General features: G+C 63.7%; 3 protein-coding genes across 6 annotated transcripts; 2 read left to right on the top strand and 1 right to left on the bottom strand.

Moving 5' to 3' along the window:
• The first annotated feature begins 557 nt into the window (after positions 1 to 557).
• On the top strand, positions 558 to 4,837 carry GSK3A (glycogen synthase kinase 3 alpha). Its single transcript, XM_068924248.1, has 11 exons — positions 558 to 726; positions 982 to 1,169; positions 1,260 to 1,343; positions 1,430 to 1,543; positions 1,620 to 1,750; positions 1,843 to 1,949; positions 2,562 to 2,659; positions 2,766 to 2,861; positions 2,939 to 3,125; positions 3,803 to 3,880; positions 4,253 to 4,837. Exons 1-11 carry the CDS (start codon positions 558 to 560, stop codon positions 4,327 to 4,329), a joined length of 1,329 nt encoding a protein of 442 aa, XP_068780349.1. The 3' UTR covers positions 4,330 to 4,837.
• Positions 4,796 to 7,889, bottom strand: ZNF526 (zinc finger protein 526). Its single transcript, XM_068924226.1, has 2 exons — positions 7,766 to 7,889; positions 4,796 to 7,101 (listed from the first exon to the last, which is right to left on the bottom strand). Exon 2 carries the CDS (start codon positions 7,081 to 7,083, stop codon positions 4,948 to 4,950), a length of 2,136 nt encoding a protein of 711 aa, XP_068780327.1. The 5' UTR covers positions 7,084 to 7,101; positions 7,766 to 7,889; the 3' UTR covers positions 4,796 to 4,947.
• A 1,263-nt stretch (positions 7,890 to 9,152) lies between these two features.
• On the top strand, positions 9,153 to 16,295 carry DEDD2 (death effector domain containing 2). Of its 4 annotated transcripts, XR_011137201.1 has the most exons (6): positions 9,153 to 9,245; positions 10,439 to 11,227; positions 11,344 to 11,454; positions 11,646 to 12,316; positions 12,896 to 12,982; positions 13,726 to 14,406. XR_011137201.1 is itself a non-coding variant. In XM_068924231.1 (5 exons), the coding sequence occupies exons 2-5, from the start codon at positions 10,762 to 10,764 to the stop codon at positions 15,752 to 15,754; spliced, it is 1,077 nt and encodes a 358-aa protein (XP_068780332.1). In that variant the 5' UTR covers positions 9,153 to 9,245; positions 10,439 to 10,761; the 3' UTR covers positions 15,755 to 16,295. The 4 variants fall into 4 exon arrangements, 2 of the variants coding, with proteins under 2 accessions (XP_068780332.1, XP_068780331.1); XR_011137200.1 differs by having other exon boundaries at positions 11,646 to 12,982; XM_068924231.1 differs by lacking the exons at positions 12,896 to 12,982; positions 13,726 to 14,406 and adding an exon at positions 15,387 to 16,295 and having other exon boundaries at positions 11,646 to 11,777.
• The last annotated feature ends 4,600 nt before the right edge of the window (positions 16,296 to 20,895 follow it).

Here is a 20,895-nt window from a genome sequence, read left to right as displayed (position 1 = left end):
GGGAAGCGCCGCCGCCGCCATCGCGGCCCGCGCGGGGCACGCCGGGAGAAGCGCCGTCCCGGCGTGCCCCGCGCGCGCCCCGTTACCAGGCAACGAGCCCGTGGACTCTCCTCCCCGGCGTGCCTCGGGCGCCCGGTTGCCAGGCAACGAGCCCGTGGACTCTATTTCCCGGCGTGTCTCGCGCAAGCGGTTACCAGGTGACGCCCTCCCCGGCCGGCTGTATTTCCCGGCGTGCCCTGCGCGCGAAAACCGTCGCGGACTCCGTCTCCCGGCCACGCGCCCACAGACTCGGTTTCCCAGCGTGCCTCGCGCTCCAGCCTGGCGGCAACTCCCGCGTGGGCTCGATTTCCCGGCGTGCCCCGCGCGAAAGCCGCCGCCGACTCCATTTCCCGGCGCGCCCCGCGCCCGTCTCCCGGCAACGGCTCGGGTGGCGGCGGCGGAGGGCGCGGCGCGCGCGGGCTCGGTTTCCCGGCGCCCCCTGCGACGGGGGGCGGGGCGGGCCCGGCGCGGCTGCGGCGCCGCCCGAGAGCAGCGAGCGGCCCCGCAGCGGCCTCGCCATGAGCGGCGGCGGCGGCGGCGCCGGCCCCTCCCGCGCCCGCGCCAGCTCCTTCGCCGACGCCGCGCCCGGCTCCGGCCCCGCCCCGCCGCCCGCCGCCGCGCAGACCGGCGCCAAGGCCGGGCCCGCGCCGGGCGGCGGGGCCTTCCCGCCGGGCATCAAGCTGGGTCGTGAGTGCCGGCCCCGCCGCGGCCCTTCCGCCGCTCCGGGGCTCTCCCCTCCTTTTCCCGGTGCCGCTAACCGCCCCCCGGGCTCCCTCCGGTGCTATTAATCGCTCTTCCTGCCTCTTCCTCCTGGTTCCTCTTCTCGGTGTCCCCTCCAATGCCATTACCCCCATCCTTTTCCCCCAGGGTCCTGCTCCCCGGTGGCCTCCGGTCACCCCTCCGCGGTGTCCCCCCCCAGCACCGTTAACGTCTCCCCCCCAGGCGACGGCGGGAAGGTGAGCACGGTGGTGGCTACCCCCGGGCAGGGCCCCGACCGGCCCCAGGAGGTCTCGTACTCCGACATCAAGGTGATCGGCAATGGCTCCTTCGGTGTCGTCTACCAGGCCCGGCTGGCCGACTCGGGTGAGCTGGTGGCCATCAAGAAGGTGCTGCAGGACAAACGCTTTAAGGTGACAAGGGGGGACGTGGCGGGGGAGGGGGGCTGTGGGGTGTTTCCCCCCCCCAAACTGTGCTCACCCTGGCTCCCTGCACCACCGCAGAACCGCGAGCTGCAGATCATGCGCAAACTGGATCACTGCAACATTGTCCGGCTGCGCTATTTCTTCTACTCTACCGGCGACAAGGTAGAGGGCTGTAGGAAGCCATGGGTTGGCTGTGGGGGGCAATAAGGGGACCATGGGGCAGCCGGCCTCATCCGCTATCCCCACAGCAGAAAGACGAGGTCTACCTCAACCTGGTGCTGGACTTTGTGCCCGAAACAGTGTACCGGGTGGCACGGCACTTTTCCAAGGCCAAGCAGACCATCCCCGTCTTCTACGTCAAGGTGAGCCTGGCTGCTCCACGGCTGCCCCACGGCTGCCCCACGGCGCTGACAGTGGCGGGGGGGTCTCGGCCCCCAGGTCTACATGTACCAGCTGTTCCGGAGCTTGGCCTACATCCACTCGCAGGGTGTCTGCCACCGCGACATCAAACCCCAGAACCTGCTGGTGGATCCCGACACGGCTGTGCTCAAGCTCTGCGACTTTGGCAGGTGGGACGGGGCGCTCTGGGGGGGCTCTGGGCACTCGGGGGGCCTTCCCGGCCTTCCTTCCCGGTGGAGCCGCTGACCCCCACCCTCCCCAGCGCCAAGCAGCTGGTGCGGGGGGAGCCCAACGTCTCCTACATCTGCTCCCGCTACTACCGGGCCCCCGAGCTCATCTTTGGTGCCACCGACTACACCTCCAACATAGGTGAGGCCCCACGGCACCCCCCACCATGGCCCCAGCGTCCACTTTATGGCCCTGGCACCTGCTCCACAGCCCCCAGTGCCCACCTCACAGCTCTGATACCCGGCCTGTGTCAGCCCCATAATCCTGGTACCCACCTCAGTGCCTGCTCCGTGGCCCTGCTGCCCACCCCTGCATCTGCCCCACGGCCCCAGTGCTCACCCCACAGCCCTGGCACTCCCCCCACAGCCCCTGTGGCCACCCCACACCTGCCCCAAAGCCCCAATCCCCACCCCACAGCTTCTGTAGCCTCCCCACGGCCCTGGCACCCAGCTTGCAACCCACCCCACCGCCCTAGTGCTCACCCCTGCATCTACCCCACGGCCCCTGTGGCCTCCCCATGGCCCCAGCGCCTGCCCCCCAGGGCCAGCACCCACCCAGTGTCTGCCCCATGGCATCAGTACCCACCCCACGCCCACCTCATGGCCCTGGCACCTGCCCCACAGCTCCAGTGCCCGCTCCTGCATTTGCCCCCCAGTGCTGACGCCCACCCCACAGCCCCAGTGCCTGTCCCGGCGCCCGCCCCACAGCCCCAGCGCCTGCCCCATGCCCCCCCTCACCCCTCTGCCTCCCCAGACATCTGGTCGGCAGGCTGCGTGCTGGCTGAGCTGCTGCTGGGGCAGCCCATCTTCCCTGGGGACAGCGGCGTGGACCAGCTAGTGGAGATCATCAAGGTGGGACCCCCAACCCCCCACCCCCAGCAAGCCCAGGCGTCCTGGGCAGGCCGAGGAGGAGGAAGAAGGGGGTGACGCCGATGTGACCTGGCACGGCCTTGCGCAGGTGCTGGGGACACCGACGCGGGAGCAGATCCGGGAGATGAACCCCAACTACACCGAGTTCAAGTTCCCGCAGATCAAGGCGCACCCCTGGGCCAAGGTGGGGGACAGTGGGTGGAGGGTGGCATGGGGTGGCCCCCCTGCACTTACACAGCCCCATCTCCCCCACCTCCACAGGTGTTCAAGGCGCGGACTCCACCTGAGGCAGTGGCGCTGTGCGGGCGGCTGCTGGAGTACACGCCGCACAGCCGCCTCGGCCCCCTTGCCGCCTGCGCCGACCCCTTCTTCGACGAGCTGCGCCTGCCCGCTGCCCGCCTGCCCAGCGGCCGCGACCTGCCACCCCTCTTCAACTTCAGCCCCGGCGGTGGGGGCCGGGGGGGGGCTCTGGGGGTCCTGGGGGGCAGTTGCAGGCCAATAGAGGGAATTGGGGGCTGGGGAGGCAGGTTTGGGGGCTGGGGGTGGTTGTGGGGGCAGCTGCTGGCTCTGGGGGTCCTGGGGGGGCTCACGGAGGGGCCTGAGGAGCATTTGGGAGGCAATAGAGGGAACTGGGGGCTGTGGAGGCAGGTTTTGGGGCTGGGGGTAGTTGTGGGGGCAGCTGCTGGGTCTGGGGGGGCTCATGGGGGGCAGTTAGAGAGCAATAGAGGGAATTGGGGGCTGGGGAGGCAGGTTTTGGGGCTAGGGAAGTTGTGGGGGCAGCTGCTAGCTCTGGGGGTCCTGGGGGGGGGCTTGTGGGGGGCCTGGGGGGCAGTTGGGGGGTAATAGAGGGAATTGGGGGCTGCAGAGGCAGGTTTTGGTCCTGGGGGAGTTGTGGGGGGCAGTGGCTGGCTCTGGGGGGCAATGGGGGGGGCAGAGGGAGGTTTTGGGGCTGGGGGTGGTTGTGGGGGTGGCTGCTGGCTCTGAGGGGGCTCTAGGGGGTTGGAGGGGTAAGGACCCCTGACCCCCCTGTACCTCCCCTAGTGCTGGGCATCCAGCCCCCCCCCACCAGCACCACGGGGGGGCTGGGGGGGTCATAACCCCCCTGACCCCCTGTCCCCCCCCCAGAGCTGGGCATCCAGCCCTCCCTCAACAGCACCCTGGTGCCCCCCCACCTGCGGGGCTGTGCCCCTGGGGCCCCCCACGGTGAGCACCCCACAGCATGCTGGGATAGTGGGGGGTGGCAGTGCCCTGGGGCACACTGGGATACCAGGGGTTTTGGAGTGGGGTATGCTGGGATAGTTGGGGGGGGGGGCAGCACCCCACAGCATGCTGGGATAGAGTGTGTGTGTGTGGGGGGGAGTGTCTGGAGCAGGGCATGCTGGGATAGCAGGGAGGACAGTGCCCTGGGGCACACTGGGATACAGGGGGGTCTGCAGTGGGGCATGCTGGGATAGTGGGGGGCCCCAGGTACATGCTGACTACAGGGAGTTTCTCCCCAGTTGGGGGGGGGCAGCTTGCCCCCCCCCCTCAACTGAGGCTATGTCCCCCCATTCCATCCTGTCCCCCTCCCCACAGGCGAGGGGCGCCCAGGGGCCGAGCGGAGCCAGGTGCTGCCAGGAGACGCCGTGGGACCTGTCACTGGCCCCTCCTGAGGCCCCAGGGGACCTTGTGCCATGGCCCCCCCCACCCAGCTTGGCTGAACTGTGAACCATAGCTGGGGGGGGGGGTCGGGCTCGTCCCCCCGCCCAGGATGCCACTGCAGGGCTGGAGGAGGCCGTTAGGCCCCCCCCCCAGCCTCATTTTAAGTCGTTCCTGATTTTAACACTGCCCTGGGGGTCCAGCCCCCCTCCCCACAGTGCCAGCCTGGGGGGGCCCTAGGGCCTCCCCCCCCGTGTACCCTCCCCAGCTGCCTGTGGGGCAGTGCCCCCTGCAAGGGTGCACATGGGGTGGTGGGGGATTTTTATTCCCCTCCTTTCCCCCCCTTTGTAAATACACTCCTCCCCACCCCCCTGTTTTATCAATCACTCTGTAAATAGGTTGATTTGATGATTTTTCCCCCCTCTTTTTAACCCTCCCTCCCAGCCCCCAAAACGCGTTAGGCTCTTTCTTAGGTTTTTTGGCTGTGTACAGACCTCCGGTTCAATAAATTATTGGCATGAACATGCGGCAGGGGCAGCTGTGAAATGGCAGACCCTCCCCACCAACCCCACGTCCGGGGGGGGCGATGGGGGTGGGGGGGCTAAAGCAGCACCTTTATCCGCTGGCGGGCGCTAGGCGAAGGCGTCGGCCCGCAGCGCCTCCACGCGCAGGTTCCCCTCCAGGGCGGCCCGGTAGAGCTCGATGGTCTCAGCCAGCGGCAGCGGCTCTGGCGTCTCAATGATGGCAATGGTCTCGCCCAGCTCGGTGCACATGATGGTCTGGGTGGGCTGCAGCAGTGGCGCAGGGGGGGTGGCGGTGGGGGGTGGCGCGTGGGTCTTGCGGTGGCTGCGGAGGTTGGAGAGGGTCTTGAAGGCCTTGGGGCAGAGGGGGCAGCGGTGGGGCCGCTCCCCGGTGTGGACGCGGCGGTGCTCGCGCAGGTGCATGGCCTGCACGAAGGCCTTGCCGCACTGGGCACAGCGGTAGGGCCGCTCGCCCGTGTGCAGGCGCCGGTGCTCGCGCAGGTGGGCGGCCTGCCGGAAGGCCTTGCCGCACTCGCCGCAGGCGAAGGGCCGCTCGCCCGTGTGGCTGCGCTGGTGCAGCCGCAGCCCCGAGGCAGCGGCGAAGGCCTTGCCACACAGCAGGCACTGGTGGGGCCGCCCGCCGCCCTCGTGCCGCCGCCGGTGCCGGCTCAGCCCGCTGCGGGTGGCCAGGGCTTTGCCGCAGAGCCCGCAGGCGAAGGGGCCCGGCGAGCCCAGGCGCTTGCCGCAGGGCGCTGCCGTGTCGCCGCCGCCGCTGCAGCCCAGCCGGTGCAGCTCCAGCAGGCGCTGGCGGGTGAAGGACGCCTGGCAGTCGGGACAGGCGAAGGGCGGGCGGGCGGCACGGCGCAGCGCCAGCCGCCGGGGCCGGACGAAGGGGCTGGCAGGCGGGCCGTGGAGGCGGCGGTGCTGCCGGAGGTTGGAGGACTGGGTGAAGCGCTTCTGGCACACCTCGCACTGGTAGGGCCGCTCGCCGGTGTGCGTCAGGTGGTGCCGCAGCAGGTTGGCTTGTGAGGCAAAGGTCTTGCCGCAGTCGCTGCACTGGAAGGGCCGCTCACCTGTGTGCGTGCGCAGGTGGTTGCGCACGTGCACCAGCTTCTTGAAGCGCTTGCCACAGGTGGGGCACGGGTGCTTGCGCTCCGGCGCGTGCACCACCCGCCGGTGCCGCGCCATGCGGGGCTGGCTGGAGAACTCCTTGCCGCACTGCGGGCAGCGTGCGGTGGTGGCGGGCTGTGGTGGTGGTGGCGGAGGGCGCGGGGGCGGCGTGCCGCTCTTGCCGGCGTGGGTGCGGCGGTGGTAGAGGAACTTGGTCATGTTGGTGAAGGTCTTGCCGCAGGCGCAGCGGTGCAGCGGGTTGGCCGTGTGGCTCTTGCGGTGCACCATGAGGGTCATCTCAGTGCCGAAGCCGCGGCCGCAGTCCACACACAGGTAGCGCGCCTCGCCCCGGTGCACCCGCAGGTGCTGCTCCAGTGACGCTGCCTTCTTGAAGACCTTGGAGCAGCTGGGGCACTCGTGGGTGCCACCCACATGCGCCCGCCGGTGCGCCAGCAGCCGGTTGGCCGTGCTGAAGCCTCGCTGGCACTCGGGGCAGGGGAACTCGCCCCCTGCCCCCGCCACCCGCTCCCGCTGCTCCTGGGGCAAGCTGCACTCGTGGAAAGGCCGTGCTGGGGATGGCGGTGACGGGCTGGGTGCCTCCTGCTTGAGCCCCTCGGCGGCAGCCACCGGCTCGCCGCTCTCCTTCTCGCTGGTGGCAAAGTGCTCGCCCTGGTGCTCCAGCAGCTCCTCAGGCGCTGGGAAGAGGCGGCCGCACTCGGAGCACTCGTAGGGGTGCACAGGCGGTGGGGGCGGCGGGGGGTCGGCCTCGGCGTGGCTCTGCCGATGTGCCAGCCACAACGCCGGCGAGGCGAAGAGCTCCTGGCACTCACCGCACTGGTAGTGGATTTGCCCCGCAGTAGTGGCGGGTGGTGGTGGGGGGCAGCCGGGCCGTGGGTGCAGGCTCTGGTGCGCCAGCAGCTCGTCTGGAGAAAGTAGCAGGCGGCCGCAGTCCAGGCACTGGTAGCGGCTCTCGCGGGGGGCTTCCCCAGCAGCGGCAGCCTCCCCAGCAGCCCCCTCGCCCCCAGCCAGGTGGCCGCGCTGGTGGAGCAGCACCTCTTCCAGGGTGTCGGAGAGCAGCCCACACTCGGAGCACATGTACTGGTGCTGGAAGAGCAGTGAGGACAGCTCCTCCGCCATGCCGCTTGGCTGCTGCACCTGCGGGCACACCGGGGCCTCAGTCAGCAGCCTGTTACGGGGGGGGGAGGGGGCACAGCCAGGGGACGTGGTTCAGGGTGGGGAGACCCTGCTACGGGGGAGGCACAGCCCGGGGAACTCGGTCTGGGGTAGGGTGGGGGTGTCGCAGCCTGGGGGGCCTGGTTTGGGGTAGGGGGATCCTGCTATGGGGGGTCACGGCCTGGGGGCCTTTGGATGAAACAGAGGACGCGACTGGGGGGAGGGTCACGGCTTGGGAATCCCATTTAGGTGGTGGGACCCCTCTGTAGGGAGGTCCCACCCCGGGGACCCGGTTTGGGGTGGGGGGACCCTGTTGGGGTGGGGATCATGGCCTGGGGACGCAGTCTGGGGTGGAGGGACCCCGCTGTGGGGGGGTTTAGGACAGGGGGACCCCGCTGTGGGCGGTCACGACCTGGGGCCCCGGTTTGGGGTGGGGGAACCCCGCTGTAGGGGGGGTGCCGCCCCGGGGACCCCTCACGGGGCGGCGGGAACAGGCCGGGACGTGCAGCCAAGGAGGGGCTACGGGCCCGCTCAGGCCGGGGGACACCGAGGCCCGTCGGGGGGCGGGCGGAGGGGCTGGGGGTGGCCGGTACCGGCGGGGAGGGGAAGGAGAAGCCGGGGGGGACAGCACAGCCGCACCACTCACCGCCGCCCGCCGCTGCCGCTCCGCTCCTGTCTCCTCCCGGCGCCCACCCCGCTGCACGGCGCCTCCTCATTGGCTCGCGCGGCGGAGGCCAATGGGCGCGCGCGACACTGGTGGCGGGGAGGGGCGGGGCCGAGACAGCGAGCCCCGCCCCTTGCGGCGTTCCCGCCCCTCCCGTCGGGGGCGGGGCCAAGGGAAGGGCTCCGCCCTCCCCGCACGCTGGAGGGGGCGCGCGCGACATTGCGCCTGCGCGAGGGGGGGCGGGGCAGGTGCGCTGGCGTGTGCGCATGCGTGCGGGGGGCTCCGCACGTGGGCGGCCACGCGCGTGGAGACCCTGCATGGCCGTGAGCGTGGGTGGGACGTGGGCCCGGCGGAGCAAGCCCACTTGCGTGTGTGTGTTCCCTCACACGGAGCTTCCTGCCGGCCATGTCCGTGCCAGCTCGCACAGCTTCGTGCACAGGTCCGGGCGAGGGCTTCGGCCTGCCGTTGCACTGGAGCCCGTGGCCACCCACGTCAGCCGTGACCTCTCGCGTGCCTCGCCCATGCCACGCCTGTTTGCACGGGAGCTGGGCTGCGGCGTTACACGAGTGTGCCGGGCGGCACGGCCACGCCACTCACCAGTGCACAACGGCCGCGGAGTGGGCTGCGGTGGTGTAGCCATGTGCCCTGGGGAGGGGGGGTGCACAGCGTTGCATCAAGTGTGCGTGGCAGATTTACACGAGGGGGTGCACAGGGAATGCACGGGAAGGGGCTGCATTGGGGTGCACGGAGTGTGCACGGGGTTTGCACAAGTTGTGCTCAGGGGTGTACAGAGCATGCACGGGGTTTGCACGGGTTCTGCACGAGGGTGCACAGGGAGTGCACGGGTTGTGCATGGAGCGTGCACGGGGTTTGTACGGTTGTGCACGGGGGTGTACGGAGCGTGCACCGGGTTTGCACGGCGACGCGCCTGTCCAGAAGCGTCGCGGGACCGCGCAGCCGCCCGCTCTACGCTGTCGGCGCAGCCTCTGCCCGTTTTACGCCAGTTGCGCTCGTGGCCTACGCCACCAGCGCAGCGCCTGCCCTCCCGGGCGCCCGCTCGTGCGCCTGCGTGACGGCGGCAGGGGCGGGGCGCTGGGGCAGGCTAGTCCCGCCCACACACGTGGGTCACGAGGACGCCGGCCGGGGGTCCGCGTGCCGGGCGGGGGGGGGAGGGAGCGGTGGGCGGTGACGCACGCGCAGGCGGTGGTTGTTTACGGCGGGGGGGCGAAGCGTGCTGGGCGCATGCGCGCGGCGGGGCGGCGCATGCGCAGGGGGCGGGGGAGCGGCGGCGGGGCGCAGGGCGCGTGCGCGGGGGGCGGGGCCGCGCGGGGGATGGCAGCGGGGGGCGCCAGGGCGCGTGCGCGGGGGGCGGGGCCGCCCGTGGGGAGGGGGCGGCGCATGCGCAGAGCGATCGAAGGTGCCAGAAGGATCCGAGCGGCGGAGGCGGCAGCAGTGGCGCCGGGTGAGGGAGCCGGGGTCGGGTCGTGGGGGCCGCGGGGAGGGAGAGGCTGTGCCGAGGAAGGCGTTTCTGCGGGAAAAGGTCTAGCTTGGGGTGTTTTTGGGTGGTTGTTTTTCTCGGGCGGGGAGTCGTTTCTCTATGCGGGGCCGGGCGGTGGGGGAGGGGGCGGCCGTTACGGCGGTTGGGGCGGGCAGGGCCGGAGCCCGCTGTGGGAGAGGGGGAGGGGCTCCGTTTTGGGGCCTTTTCTGAGGGAGTTGGCATCGCTTGTGGGAGGGCAGCAAGGGCGGGGGAGCCTCGGGGTGCGGCGGAGGCGAGCTCACGGCTGGATATCCGGGAGGAGCTGGGCGGCGGGTGCGCGTTTGAGGTGAATGGGCTGGGAAATGGCTGCTGTAGAGTTCAGGAGAGCGGAGCTGGGCCAAGAAGGGGGGGTCGGGGCTGTCAGAGTGGCCGGGGGGGCCCTTAGGAGGGCTAAGGGTTGGGGAGGGAAGATGAGAAAATGGCTGTTGCGGGGGGTGAGATCATGGCCGGTGGAGGAGGAGCGGGGGGAGGGGGGCGGCTCTATTCGGCAGGGCGGGTGAGATCACGGCGTCGGGGCAGCAGAACCAGTTCTGGGGGAGGCCGTGGCCGCAGGCCTGGGGCTTCCTGGGCGGGGAAGACGCGGGCGCGCTAGAGCAAGGCCGGCCCGCTGCTGCTGCATGGGCCAGGGAGGCTGCCCCACGGAGGATCCCTGTGGCGGGAGAGGATTCTCGCGTGGAGGGCCGGGTCCGCCGCCCCTCCCCTCAACCGAGAGGGGAGAGGAGCGCAGCCTTCTGGAGTGGTGTTTTCCCGGTGGCGACCGCCGCAGTGCTGCCCCCGCGCGGTGCCGGGGCCTTGGCGCTGCAGCCGTGAAACAGCATTTTAGAGTGCTGGGCGTGGGCCCCGGGCGGGGACTGAGGGCAGCGATTAGGGCCGGGTGGCCCTCAGCCGGTGCCACACCTGGCTCCTTGTCCACCCTGGGAAGGGGAGCTGGGGTGCTCACTTCCCTGCCTGCGGGGGACAGGAGCTGGAGGGGATTAAGAGAAGGCGTTGCCAGGACCTGAAGGAGCCCAGGTGTTCTGCCTGCTTCTTGATGGCACCAGCCTGGCTCTTCCTCGCCCTCTCTCAGGCACTGGGCTCTTGTCAGCTCCTCCTCACCGTTCCACTGTCTTTTTTTCCAGGTGCTGTTTGACCCTGAGGGCCATTGCAGCTGTTGAGAGCCCCGCTGTGGGTCTGCAGAGAGAGCTGCCCTGCATCCCTTTGCAGCAGTCTCTGGCTGTGGGACCCCAGAGGGAGCTGCCCTGCGTTCCTTTCCAGCGGATCCCAGCGTTTCCGGCTGCGGGATCCGGGAGAGTTGTCCCGATTTCGGCCTAGTTGAGCCTAGAAATCTTTGGCGGTGGAGTCCCTCAGAGCCCTGTCGCAGCTGCATTCGCTGCAGTCTGGTTCCTCGCGAGCCTTTCGGCGAGGTGCCTCTGACCGGCTCGAGTCCTGCTCCCCAGGCCCCATGGCTGAGCCGAGGCGACCAGTGATCTCCCAAGCATGGGAGGAGGACGAGTGCCTGGAGTATTACGGCATGATCTCGCTGCACCACCTCTTCGAGGTGATCGGCTCACAGCTGACTGAGAACGACGTGGCCGTGCTTTCCTTCCTGCTGGACGAGACGCAGCCAGGGCTCCACCCGTTGGACCCCACTCTGTGGACAGTGGCAGGCGAGGACGAGGGCAGCGCAGAGCCGCCCTCGCCCCTCCTGGAGAGCTGGCGTCGGCGCCGCCGGCGTCCCTGCCAGGCGGAGGGGGGCTGGGAGGCAGCAGGCGAGCGCCACCGGCCCAGGAACGGGGTGGAGCTCTTGCTGGAACTGGAGCGACGCGGCCTGTGTGATGAAACCAACTTCCGGCACCTCCTGCAGCTCCTCCGGGTGCTCACCCGGCACGACCTGTTGCCCTACACCACCCTGAAGCGGCAGCGCACAGGTACCAGGCAGTGCTTGGAGAGAGCAGGATTTGGGTGGGGGCAGAAAGGGGAGGCCACCTGCTCAGCGGCGCCCGCTTGGAGCCTGTCCTCACGCAACCCGCTTTTTTCCCCGCAGTCTCCCCTGAAAGATACACCTACGGCCCGTCGGTGGCTGCTGCCGATCGGCAGGTCGATAGCTGCCTCAGCTCTGCCTCTGCAGAGCCCCGCCAGGAGCAGTGGGAGACAGGTAAGACCCACTGGGGGGGGACACATTGCCATGCCTTACTGCAGCGACGCTTTCTCGGTAAACGGCAAAATAATAATAATTTGCTATGTGTTAACCGTATAGTTTTCCCACATGATTTTTGGGTGCGATCTGAGAGAGTTGTTAGTTAAACGACGCTGCAGCGGCACTCACGGCTTCTTGTCTGTCTCCAGGTTCGACTTCCAGCAAGCGGAAGCGGGTGAGCAGAGGCAGGACGAGGGCCAGCACGCTCAGCCGGCGGCGGGGTGCCAAGCTGGCCCCCGCCCCCCAGCCGGAGGCCTCCACTCCCACCAAAGTGACCTGTGGTAGGTGTCCATTGGCGCGAGCATGTCCCCAAGGTCCCTCTGCAGTCGGACCAGGCCAAAACTCGCTGGTGTTTCTGGGGGTGGTGGTGGGGGGTTGTGGCACTCAGGTGTTTCCAAGTGACAAAACAGCAGGCCCTGGCCTGGTGTGCGATCTGCTCCTGGCCATGCTTCTGCTTGGAACAGCCCTGCCGCAGAGGGGGCGAGGAGGAGGAGGAATCGCATCTCCAGGCACACCGGCCTGTGGCACCTGGCCGCTGCTTCCCCCTGTTATATGCTGGTCTCCCGGGCTCGGAGCCTCGGGCCAGGAGGCGCTGGCCACGCGCTTCTCCGTGCTCTCAGGCCAAACTCTTGGAGTCCCCCTGCCCGGATGTTCTCTTGGGTCTTTCTGCAACCGGGCCAGGCGATAACTGTGGAAAATTACTGCTGATTTTTTTTGTTGTTGTTTTTTTTGACTGTTCTGCCCAGTTTAGTCCAGGAGCTCAGCTCCCTCTCCTTGCTAAAACGGATTCCGCTCAGGGGCTTGGCGTTTGAGTGGGAAGGTAACGGCAGCGAGTCTGCGTTTCCCTTTTAAAAAGAACCAAACATATATATATATATATATGCATCATCTCCTTCTTGCTCCTGGGTTCTAGGCCCAGCTGCAGCGCTAGCCTCTCGCAGGGCTTTGGGCAAGTCCCTTTCTCCTTCCTCGTGCCTCAGTTTCCCACTCGGTGGCCACGGGGGCACTGTCCTGCCTCCCTGTCACACTCGAGGCCTTGGTGAGGAAACACTGGTGAGAACGGCGGCGAGTTCTGGGGGGGTGGGGGCCAGGCTTCCCCACCCTCCCTGGGACACAAGCCCGGAGTCGCTGCTGGCAGATGAAACTCGGCATGGCCGCCCCAGGAGCACTCCGGAGCCCTCTGTCCCGGTGATCCCTGCTCCGGGGAAGGTGGGGTGGGGGGAGTCTGCCCCAGACCAGCATATAAACTGGCCCCCCTCTCCCCCCCCACAGCCCTCCCCAGGTGCCAGGCACCAGCGTCCCCGCTGCTCCCCGTGTCGTTGTGTCAGTGCAAAAATACGAATGAGCGCAGAGAGCGAACCGCGCAAAAACGCTGTCTTACCGTTTGACCAATTTGCAGGCCATGGGTTCTAACGAAGAAGGTTCAAAAATAATTCAATGAGTGTCAAAACTGCAACTGCACGGTGCAGCTTAAGACATCTGGCGGGTAGGTGCACGGACCGAACCGTAAGCTCCGTTCCACGCTAGATTGTTGCCTGTATTTGATGATGATGATGATGATGTTGACTTTGCGCTTGGGGGACAAGCCGTACCCCTGCCAAGCCCTCGTGCCTCAGGGCAGTGCCGCGCTCACACCCCTGAGCCGGCTGTTGACCTCTGCTGGCCCTGGCCCCTCCTTCCTGGCGCCTCACACCGGACCCCTGCAAACTTGGGGCCTTTCCACCACTTGGTTTCCTTTTTTTTTTTATTTTTTTTATTTTTTAATTATTTTTCTCCAGTTCCCTGATATCAATATTTTTGTTGCTGCTGCTTGATTTTTCTGCCCGTTCTCTCTCAACCCCCCCCCGTTTAACTTCCAGGTTGCTAAGCAAAAGTTGACAGTACAAGAGACTGTGTGTCTCTTGCGCGCTCTGCTCAGAAGGGCTGCGCGAGGTAAACGATTCGGGCACTCCCCAGCTCTCTCGGTGCAACCCGGCCTTGTTTCCGCCTGTGCTCTCCTCTGCCCCACTCCGGGGTTTCCAGCTGAGGGCTTCCCCCTTCCCGCATGCACGTGCTCCTTCTGGAGAGGCCTGCCTCTCCCTGTGCAGCCCCGTGCAGCGTAGCCGCCGGAGAGTTGGCACGAACTGCCTGCGGGGTTGTTCTTTGGCCGGTTATTGAGTCTGGAAAAGTGATTGTTTCTTGCTGTTACCTTGTACTAAAAGATTGAACCCTGTTTCTCTTGATCCACAGTCGGAAAGCAACTGCCCCTCTCTCCCCACAGGGAAAAAGCGTAAAGTATCGGCCCATGCGAGAAACTGGTAAAAAAAAAAAAAAAAAAAAAAAAAAGCAACTGACCCAAAAATCCAAATGAATGCACCGAAAGCGAGGGGGTTACCACGGGCTGCTCAGGGCAGGACTGGCAGCCCCCCCTCCTCCGCTGTGGGGCCGGATCCGGGGACGGGGTAGGGTGGGGGGGCGCTGCTCTGCGAAGTTCCCCAAAGGTGGATTTGGAGGAGCCGCCGCAGGCCTGGCTCCGGCAGCGCCTCCGCTTCGACCCCACCCTGGCCTCGCTCCGGCTGCGTGGCGGTAAAGCCGGCCGCTGTCGGCTGCGCTCGCTCCGGAGCCTCTCCAGGAGCTGGGCAAGGCCCGGAGCGAGCCGGGGGGGTTGCGCGGGCGTCCAAGGCGGGCACGCGGAGGCAATGGGGGCGGGCGTGAGTGCCGGCCGGGCTGCTGCGGCCCTGGCGTCGGGCCGCGACCGCGCTTTCCAGTTGATGCCTCTACAGGTGATGCCGCCACGCGCCCGAGACATTAAAGCAGACGGCCTGAGCGTATGTAACCCCCCCGCCTCGGGTCCTTCTTCTGCCGGATGTTGCTCCATATTGGTGTCTGGGTTATTTGAGAGAAAAAAAAAAAAAAGAAAAAAAAAGAAAACGGAAAAAAAAAACCCCACACCCAGCCCTGCTCTTTTTGACCCTGCTCAGAGCAAGGTCGGGGCCCAGGCCCAGCACTGCATCAGGTGTCTCTGGCCTCCTCCCGGGTGCACGGCCACAGGCGGACCCCGCTGCGCTGGGGGCGACGAGGAGCTTGGGGGACGGGGGACACTGGGAGAAGGGGGCCTCTTGGCCACAAACAGGAACGGGGTGCAGAGAGGGAGCTCTGCAGGAACTGGGGGTGCTGGGCCAGTTCAGAGCGGGGCCTGGGGGCACTGGGGGAGCTGAGCCAGTTGGGAGTGGGACTGGGGCCACTGGGATGCTGGGCCAGTTCAGAGCGGGGCCTGGGGATGCTGGGCCAGTTCAGAGCGGGGCCTGGGGATGCTGGGCCAGATCAGAGCGGGACTGGCGGTGCTCACTGGGCCAATTCAGAGTGGGGGCTGGGGGCACTGGGAAGCTGAGCCAGTTCAGAGCAGGGACTGGGGAACACGGGGAGCTGAGCCAGTTCAGAGCAGGGCCTGGGGGACACGGGGAGCTGAGCCAGTTCAGAGCAGGGCCTGGGGGACACGGGGAGCTGAGCCAGTTCAGAGCAGGCCCTGGGGGCACTGGGGGAGCTGAGCCAGTTCAGAGCAGGCCCTGGGGGAGCTGAGCCAGTTTGGAGTGGGCCTGGGGGCACTGGGGAAGCTGGGCCAGTTCAGAGCAGGATGGGGGGGCTGGCCCCAGGCCAGCCCTGCCCCACGCTCCTCCTGGGGTTGGCGAGGTCCGGCTGCGGCGGCAGTGCCGGGGGACGCCGTTGGGGGGGAGGCCGGGTGCTGGCGGGCGCTGCCCAGCCCTGCTCCCCAGAGCAGCAGCGCCTGCGCGTGGTCCACACCCCCTGCTCCCCGCTAATGGCACTGCGTGTGTCTCTGTGTCTCTGTCTCTTCCTCCCTGCTCCTCTCCCCTTCCTCTCCTGGCTCCGTCGGCTGCTCCGCGCCCGGCCAGACATCCGCCTGCGTGTGCGGGCTGAGTACTGCGAGCACGAGCCGGCCCTGCGGCAGAACGTGGCCTCCAACAAGCAGCACCGGCTGGAGCGGCAGCTGGACGTCTTCGGCCAGGCCAGCACCGTGCTCAAGTCACGCGACCTGGGCTCCATCATCTGTGACATCAAGTTCTCGGAGCTCTCCTACCTGGACGCCTTCTGGAGCGACTACATGAACGGCTCGCTGCTGGAGGCCCTCAAGGGCGTCTTCCTCACGGACTCGCTCAAGGAGGCCGTGGGCCAGGAGGCTATCCGGCTCCTGGTCAACGTGGACGAGGACGACTATGAGGAGGGCCGGCGGCTGCTGCTGGAGAGCCTCGGCTCCCCATAACGGCAGCTTGCTCCGCAGCTGCTTCCTCGCGTGTCTGGCAGTGCCAGGCTGCCCGCGTGTCCGGCGGCGCGTGGCTCCCCACGCGTCCGGCCCTGGCGGCGCCTTGGTCCCTTTCTGTCTGGTAGCACCCAGCTCCCTGCGTGTCCCGTGTCTGGTGGCACCTGGCCCTGGTGGAGCCTGGCTCCCTGTGTGTCCGGCCCTGCTGGTGTCCGGCGCCGGCGGCACCCAGCTGCCCGCGTGTCCGGCTCCGGTGGTGCCCAGTGGCACCTGGGCTCCCCGCATGTCTGGCCCCAGCAGTGCCGCAGTGCCTGGGCCGTGTGCCATCCCCTTCCCTGTCTCCCTGCTGCGGTGCTCGGCGAGGGACACCGGGACCCGGCCACCACCAGCCTGCGGGACTCGGGCTGCGCTGGCTCCTCTCCCCTGTTGTTATTTTTTTAGGAGATTCCCCCGTTTTGCGGCGCTGCCGGGGGCTGCTTGTACATACTGTAAATAGCTGTACAGGGGCGGGCGGGTAATTATTAAAGGCGAGTGGAGAGGGTGACCCTGGTGCTTTTTTCCTTTTTTTATTAATTCTTAAATTCTTTTACGCGGCCCCGGTCGTAGCTGTGGCTCGTCCTGTGGGAGGGGGCCCAGGTGTCCAGGTGGGAGCGTGCGCTGCGGGACTGCGGCCACCAGGGGGCGCCGCGGCCGCGCTAAGGAGCCCAGGCGTCCGGGACGCCACTTCCCAGGCGAGGTGGCAGCAAGGGAGGGGACCGGGGGGCCGGAGCATCGCCAAGGGGGGGAAGGTGTCTTGGAGGGGATGGGGACATAGCTGAGGGGACGGGAGGGGGACAGAGGTGTCACGGGGACAAGGATGCTGCTGGGACTTGGGGTGACACTGAGGGGATGAAGTGGGGCAGTGGTGGGGACGAGGGCCATGCTAAGGGGACAAGCTGGAGACGAGGCCACGGCCTAGGAGATGAGGTGGGGACAGAGGGAGGTGTCACCAGGGGGATCAAGGGACGAGCTCCTGGGGGTCCCTGCCTCCACTTTCCCATGGGGGGCAGGGACACGGTGGCCAGCGCCTCGGGGGGGACCTGGCCTTCCCCCAGCACATCCTCCACATTCCCCCCTCCTTTTTGCCTCAAATCCTCCCTTTTGTCCCAGATCTCCCCTTTTCCCTCCAAATCCCTCCTCTTTTTTTTCCCTAAATCTCCCTTTTCCCCCAATTCTTCCCATTTTTTGCCCCAAATCTCCCCTTATTTCCCCCAAATCCCTTTTTTGCCCTAAATCCCTCCTTTTCCCCCAAACTTTTCCCCTTTTTGACCCAAATCCTTCTCTTTTTGCCCCAACCCCCTTCCCCCAAATCTCCTTTTTTTTACCCCAAATATCTCCTTTTTTGCCCCAAATCTCCCCTTTTCCCCTCAAAATCCCTCCTTTTTCTCCCCCAATCCCTCCTTTTTTTGCCCCAGCTCCCTCCTTTTCCACCCCAAATCCCAATTCTTTTCCCCTCGGCAACCCTGAATTGCCTGGGCCACCTGGCGCTGGCTGCCAGCAAAGCATTTTCGCTATAAAAAGAAAGAAGAAAAATAATAATAATAATAAACGCTCCTCTTTATATAGATCCCTGCATAGTTCCCGGGAAGCAGTGCAGCCTTTGCCACCAGCCCTCTGCTTTCCCTCTCCCTCTCTCCCTTTTTTAAATTTTTTTTCTCTCTCTCTTTTTTTTTTTTTTTTTTTTTTTTGCAGCAAGCTTGTACCTGCCTCGTTCGGGGCGAAGTTCTTTGAAACAGATTTTTTTTTAATTTTATTATTTCGTTTTATTTTATTTCCCCCCCCTGCAGAGGCTGCTTATTGCAACCACCCCCCCTTTTCCCACACCCCCCCTCCCTGGCGCACGGCGTCGGCGTCTGGCTCCTTCCCCGCGGCGGACGTGACCTGCTGCCGCTTTTTTTATTAGCGTGGACACGGCCGCTGCGGCCAGGCGCGGGGGGCTGCAGCACTGTGCGCGCACACAAAGCGTTGGAGGCGGCAGGAGCAGGCTAGGAAAGGAGGGGGGAAAAAGAGAGGAAAAAAATAGAGAGAAAAGAAAAAAAGAGTTAAGGAAAAAAAAGCCAAAACGGGCTGAGGATGAAATAATAGCAAAAACAACAACAAAAAACCCAAATCCACCCTGATGCATGCACCAGGAAGAGCAACAAAATAAACCCGTCCCCGCTTCATTGCCAGGAGGAAAAAAACACAGAAAAGCCCCTAAAATTGCACGTGGGGTGGTTGCAAACAGCGAGGAGGGAGGCGAAGGGCAGCGTGGTTGCTGGCACCGCTCATCCCGCCAGCCGCCACCTTTATTCCTTTATCCGTCGCGGCCTTTTCCCACAGCCCAGCACCACTGCCACCGGCTTTTCCTGGGGGGGGGCTCCCACCCGAAACAGCTTGTTCCAGTACACTGGCCAGCACAGAGCGAATATGTGGTCAAACGCTCCATTCGTCTCTACGGCTACCGGCCCGTGCCTGATTCCCGGCGTTTACCTGTTTTTTGCAAATGCAAAATGCAAACAAAAAAAAAAAAGGAAAAAACAAAAAAGGAAAAAGAAAGTAAAAAAAGCAAAAAAATGCAAAAAAAAAAAAGCAAAAAAATGCAAAAAAATTTAAAAATTTTAAAAAAGGAAGCATTTTAACATAGCCTGAATTTTCCAGCTCCTTCCTCAAAAACGCGCCGGCTCCCCGGACTGTGTGGGGAAGGGGGGGGACACTAACGGCTGTTACGGTGCAGAAATGCCCCCGGCAGCGCTGAAACCTGCCCTGGACTTGGCCGCCCCACACGATGCTTTGGCAGAGGTCACCCAGCGGCGGCCAGGATTTTCAGCCCCCAAATAACTGCGTTTGCTGCAGTATTTGACTGCTACTCAGGACGCCTGAAATCAAATAGGCAACGTCATATATATATTTTATATTATATATATATGTACATGTATATTGTGCAGCATAGCCTCTCTTTTTTATATATATGTTCTTTCTCTTACATATGTACACACACACATGTATAGACATACACCTATATATATACACCTCTCCCTCTATATATGCACACCCATATGCATATATGCATATATATATTTACAGGAGATTTTGTATCACACCACAACAGACCATCACTTTTCAGACACACTAAAAAAAACACATACAAAAAAACCCCCTAAACTGTCGATAAATGTCGCAGGTGACAGATTTTTTTGCTGGTTTTGCACTGAGTTTCACCAACCAACAGCTCGATTATTTTGCGGCTGTTTCATCCAGTGGCTGAAGCAGTGTTTTACACCGCCCAGCTACCCTGGCACCTAAAAAGCCCCCTTTTCAGGATAAAATGCCCCTGGTCAAAGTGAGTCTCCCAGCGGTCTCCCAAGCAATGCGGCCACCTCAACCGCACGCAGCTGCGGGGCCTGAAATCCCCGACCCCGGCGCCCGATGAACCCAGGCCCCAAATGGGTATTTCTCCCATTGAGCAAATGAGGTTTTAGGGATGCAATTTTGAGGCATCCGGTTTTGCAAATGGGATTTTAGGGATGCAATATTGAAGTATCCAGATTTGCAAACAGGGTTTTAGGGATGCAGTTTTCAGGCACCCGGTTTTGCAAATCTTGGCCTTAATTTCTCAGCCTGCCGCACCCTCCCTGCCAGTGCGGCGCTCAGTGACATTCCCTTATTCACTGAATTTTGCCCAGTCCTTGGAAATACAACTGGCAATGATTTCATTTCTCGGTGCACACTGGCCTCTTAATTTCCTCCCTATTTTCCCCTCACAATCTCTTGCCTTAATTTGGCCCGTGGTGCTTCAACCTCTGCACTTTCTTTCTTCCCACTCTCTCAGCCGAGCTACGTGCAGACATAAAAAAAAGAGAAAAAAAAATCCAATCTAGAGGATTTTTGCATAGCTGGTGCCGTCCTCATGGTGGGAAAACTCGGGGGGGGGGGGAGCACGTAATTATTTGTGCAATCTCCCCAAATATTGACACAAAATTCTCATCATTAATTGTATTTTTTTTCCAATTGTATTATTTTTTTCCAATGCACCCAGCATTTTTACGTTGCAAATCATGCTCTTAATTTTGGGCACTTGGGCTTCACTTTTCTTCTGTTTTTTAGCATGTGATTGCCCACATTCTTAGTATTTCCGTCCAGTGAAACTGTTGAATCTTTTTTCCTTATGGCGATCCTGTTTCTCAGCTGCTTTCTGCCTCATTCTCCCCTTGCTCCTCTCTGGGTGATGCTCGGGCTGTGAAAATGCTCCACGATTGCATCGAACACTTGTAATTTTTTTTGCATCTCACACCTTTAATTTCTCAAATGCCTTTGAGGAATTCCTCTTAAATATTATATATATCATCCATCCTTCAGCTTTTTCATTAAAAATCCCCCACCTCTCCCATCAATTATTGCAAACACCCCCTTGGATTTTACGGCTGAATTCACCCCAGTGTTTTTGTGTTTATCCGGCTTCTCCTGGATTTCTTCCTTACGATTATTTGCCATTCGCTGTGCCCCGAACATCGGCTCGCAATCGAAAAGGCACCAAATAATCACAATCAGCTGCACTGAATGCATGCCCTGATTACCGGCTGCCGTGTTAATTCCTATAGGCATCAAAACTTCATGTTTTTCACCCGAATCTGGCACAGCAAAGGTGGCTTTGGCACCACAAGTGGTAATTGCACAGGACGCTCACATTTAATTGCAAACGTGCATGCGACGCAAGGGTGCATTTCACATGCGACGCTCGCTGGCGGGTGCATTTCACTAGCCACTTCTTGTAGCCTTTTCCTGCGCAATTTGCAGGAAAAGCACTTTGCAAAGCCTCCACCTTCCCCAGCGAAGGGTTTTGCATGGAATCACTTTCCTGCCCCGGATGCACCGCCAAAAAATCTTGCTTAATTGCGCTGCAAATAAAACCCCAGAATCGGGAAAGGTTACTTCGTGCAGCAGCCCCGGAGGCTTCGCATGGCAAAGCCAAAGCCAGACGGTGACTGTTGCAAGCTGCAGCCAATTCACATTTTGCATTTGCAACACTGATTGTATTAAAAAAAAAAAACCAAACCCCAAACAAGCCAATATTTAATTATTTTGGTGTATAAATGTTAATTTCTAGACTGCGTGGCAGGCTGCCC

Source organism: Struthio camelus, chromosome 39 (assembly GCF_040807025.1).
Source record: "Struthio camelus isolate bStrCam1 chromosome 39, bStrCam1.hap1, whole genome shotgun sequence".
Classification (NCBI taxonomy): domain Eukaryota; kingdom Metazoa; phylum Chordata; class Aves; order Struthioniformes; family Struthionidae; genus Struthio; species Struthio camelus.
This window is presented reverse-complemented; position numbering and strand designations above follow the sequence as displayed.

Bases quoted from the DNA above. Each gene is read 5' to 3' on its own strand.
- ZNF526 (XM_068924226.1), bottom strand. From the start codon at position 7,083: ATGGCGGAGGAGCTGTCCTCACTGCTCTTCCAGCACCAGTACATGTGC.
- DEDD2 (XM_068924230.1), top strand. From the start codon at position 10,762: ATGGCTGAGCCGAGGCGACCAGTGATCTCCCAAGCATGGGAGGAGGAC. The intron at 11,228-11,343 runs GTACCAGGCAGT...TTTTCCCCGCAG, and splicing joins CCTGAAGCGGCAGCGCACAG to TCTCCCCTGAAAGATACACC. The intron at 11,455-11,645 runs GTAAGACCCACT...GTCTGTCTCCAG, and splicing joins CCAGGAGCAGTGGGAGACAG to GTTCGACTTCCAGCAAGCGG.
- GSK3A (XM_068924248.1), top strand. From the start codon at position 558: ATGAGCGGCGGCGGCGGCGGCGCCGGCCCCTCCCGCGCCCGCGCCAGC. The intron at 2,862-2,938 runs GTGGGGGACAGT...CCACCTCCACAG, and splicing joins AGGCGCACCCCTGGGCCAAG to GTGTTCAAGGCGCGGACTCC. The intron at 3,881-4,252 runs GTGAGCACCCCA...CCCTCCCCACAG, and splicing joins TGCCCCTGGGGCCCCCCACG to GCGAGGGGCGCCCAGGGGCC.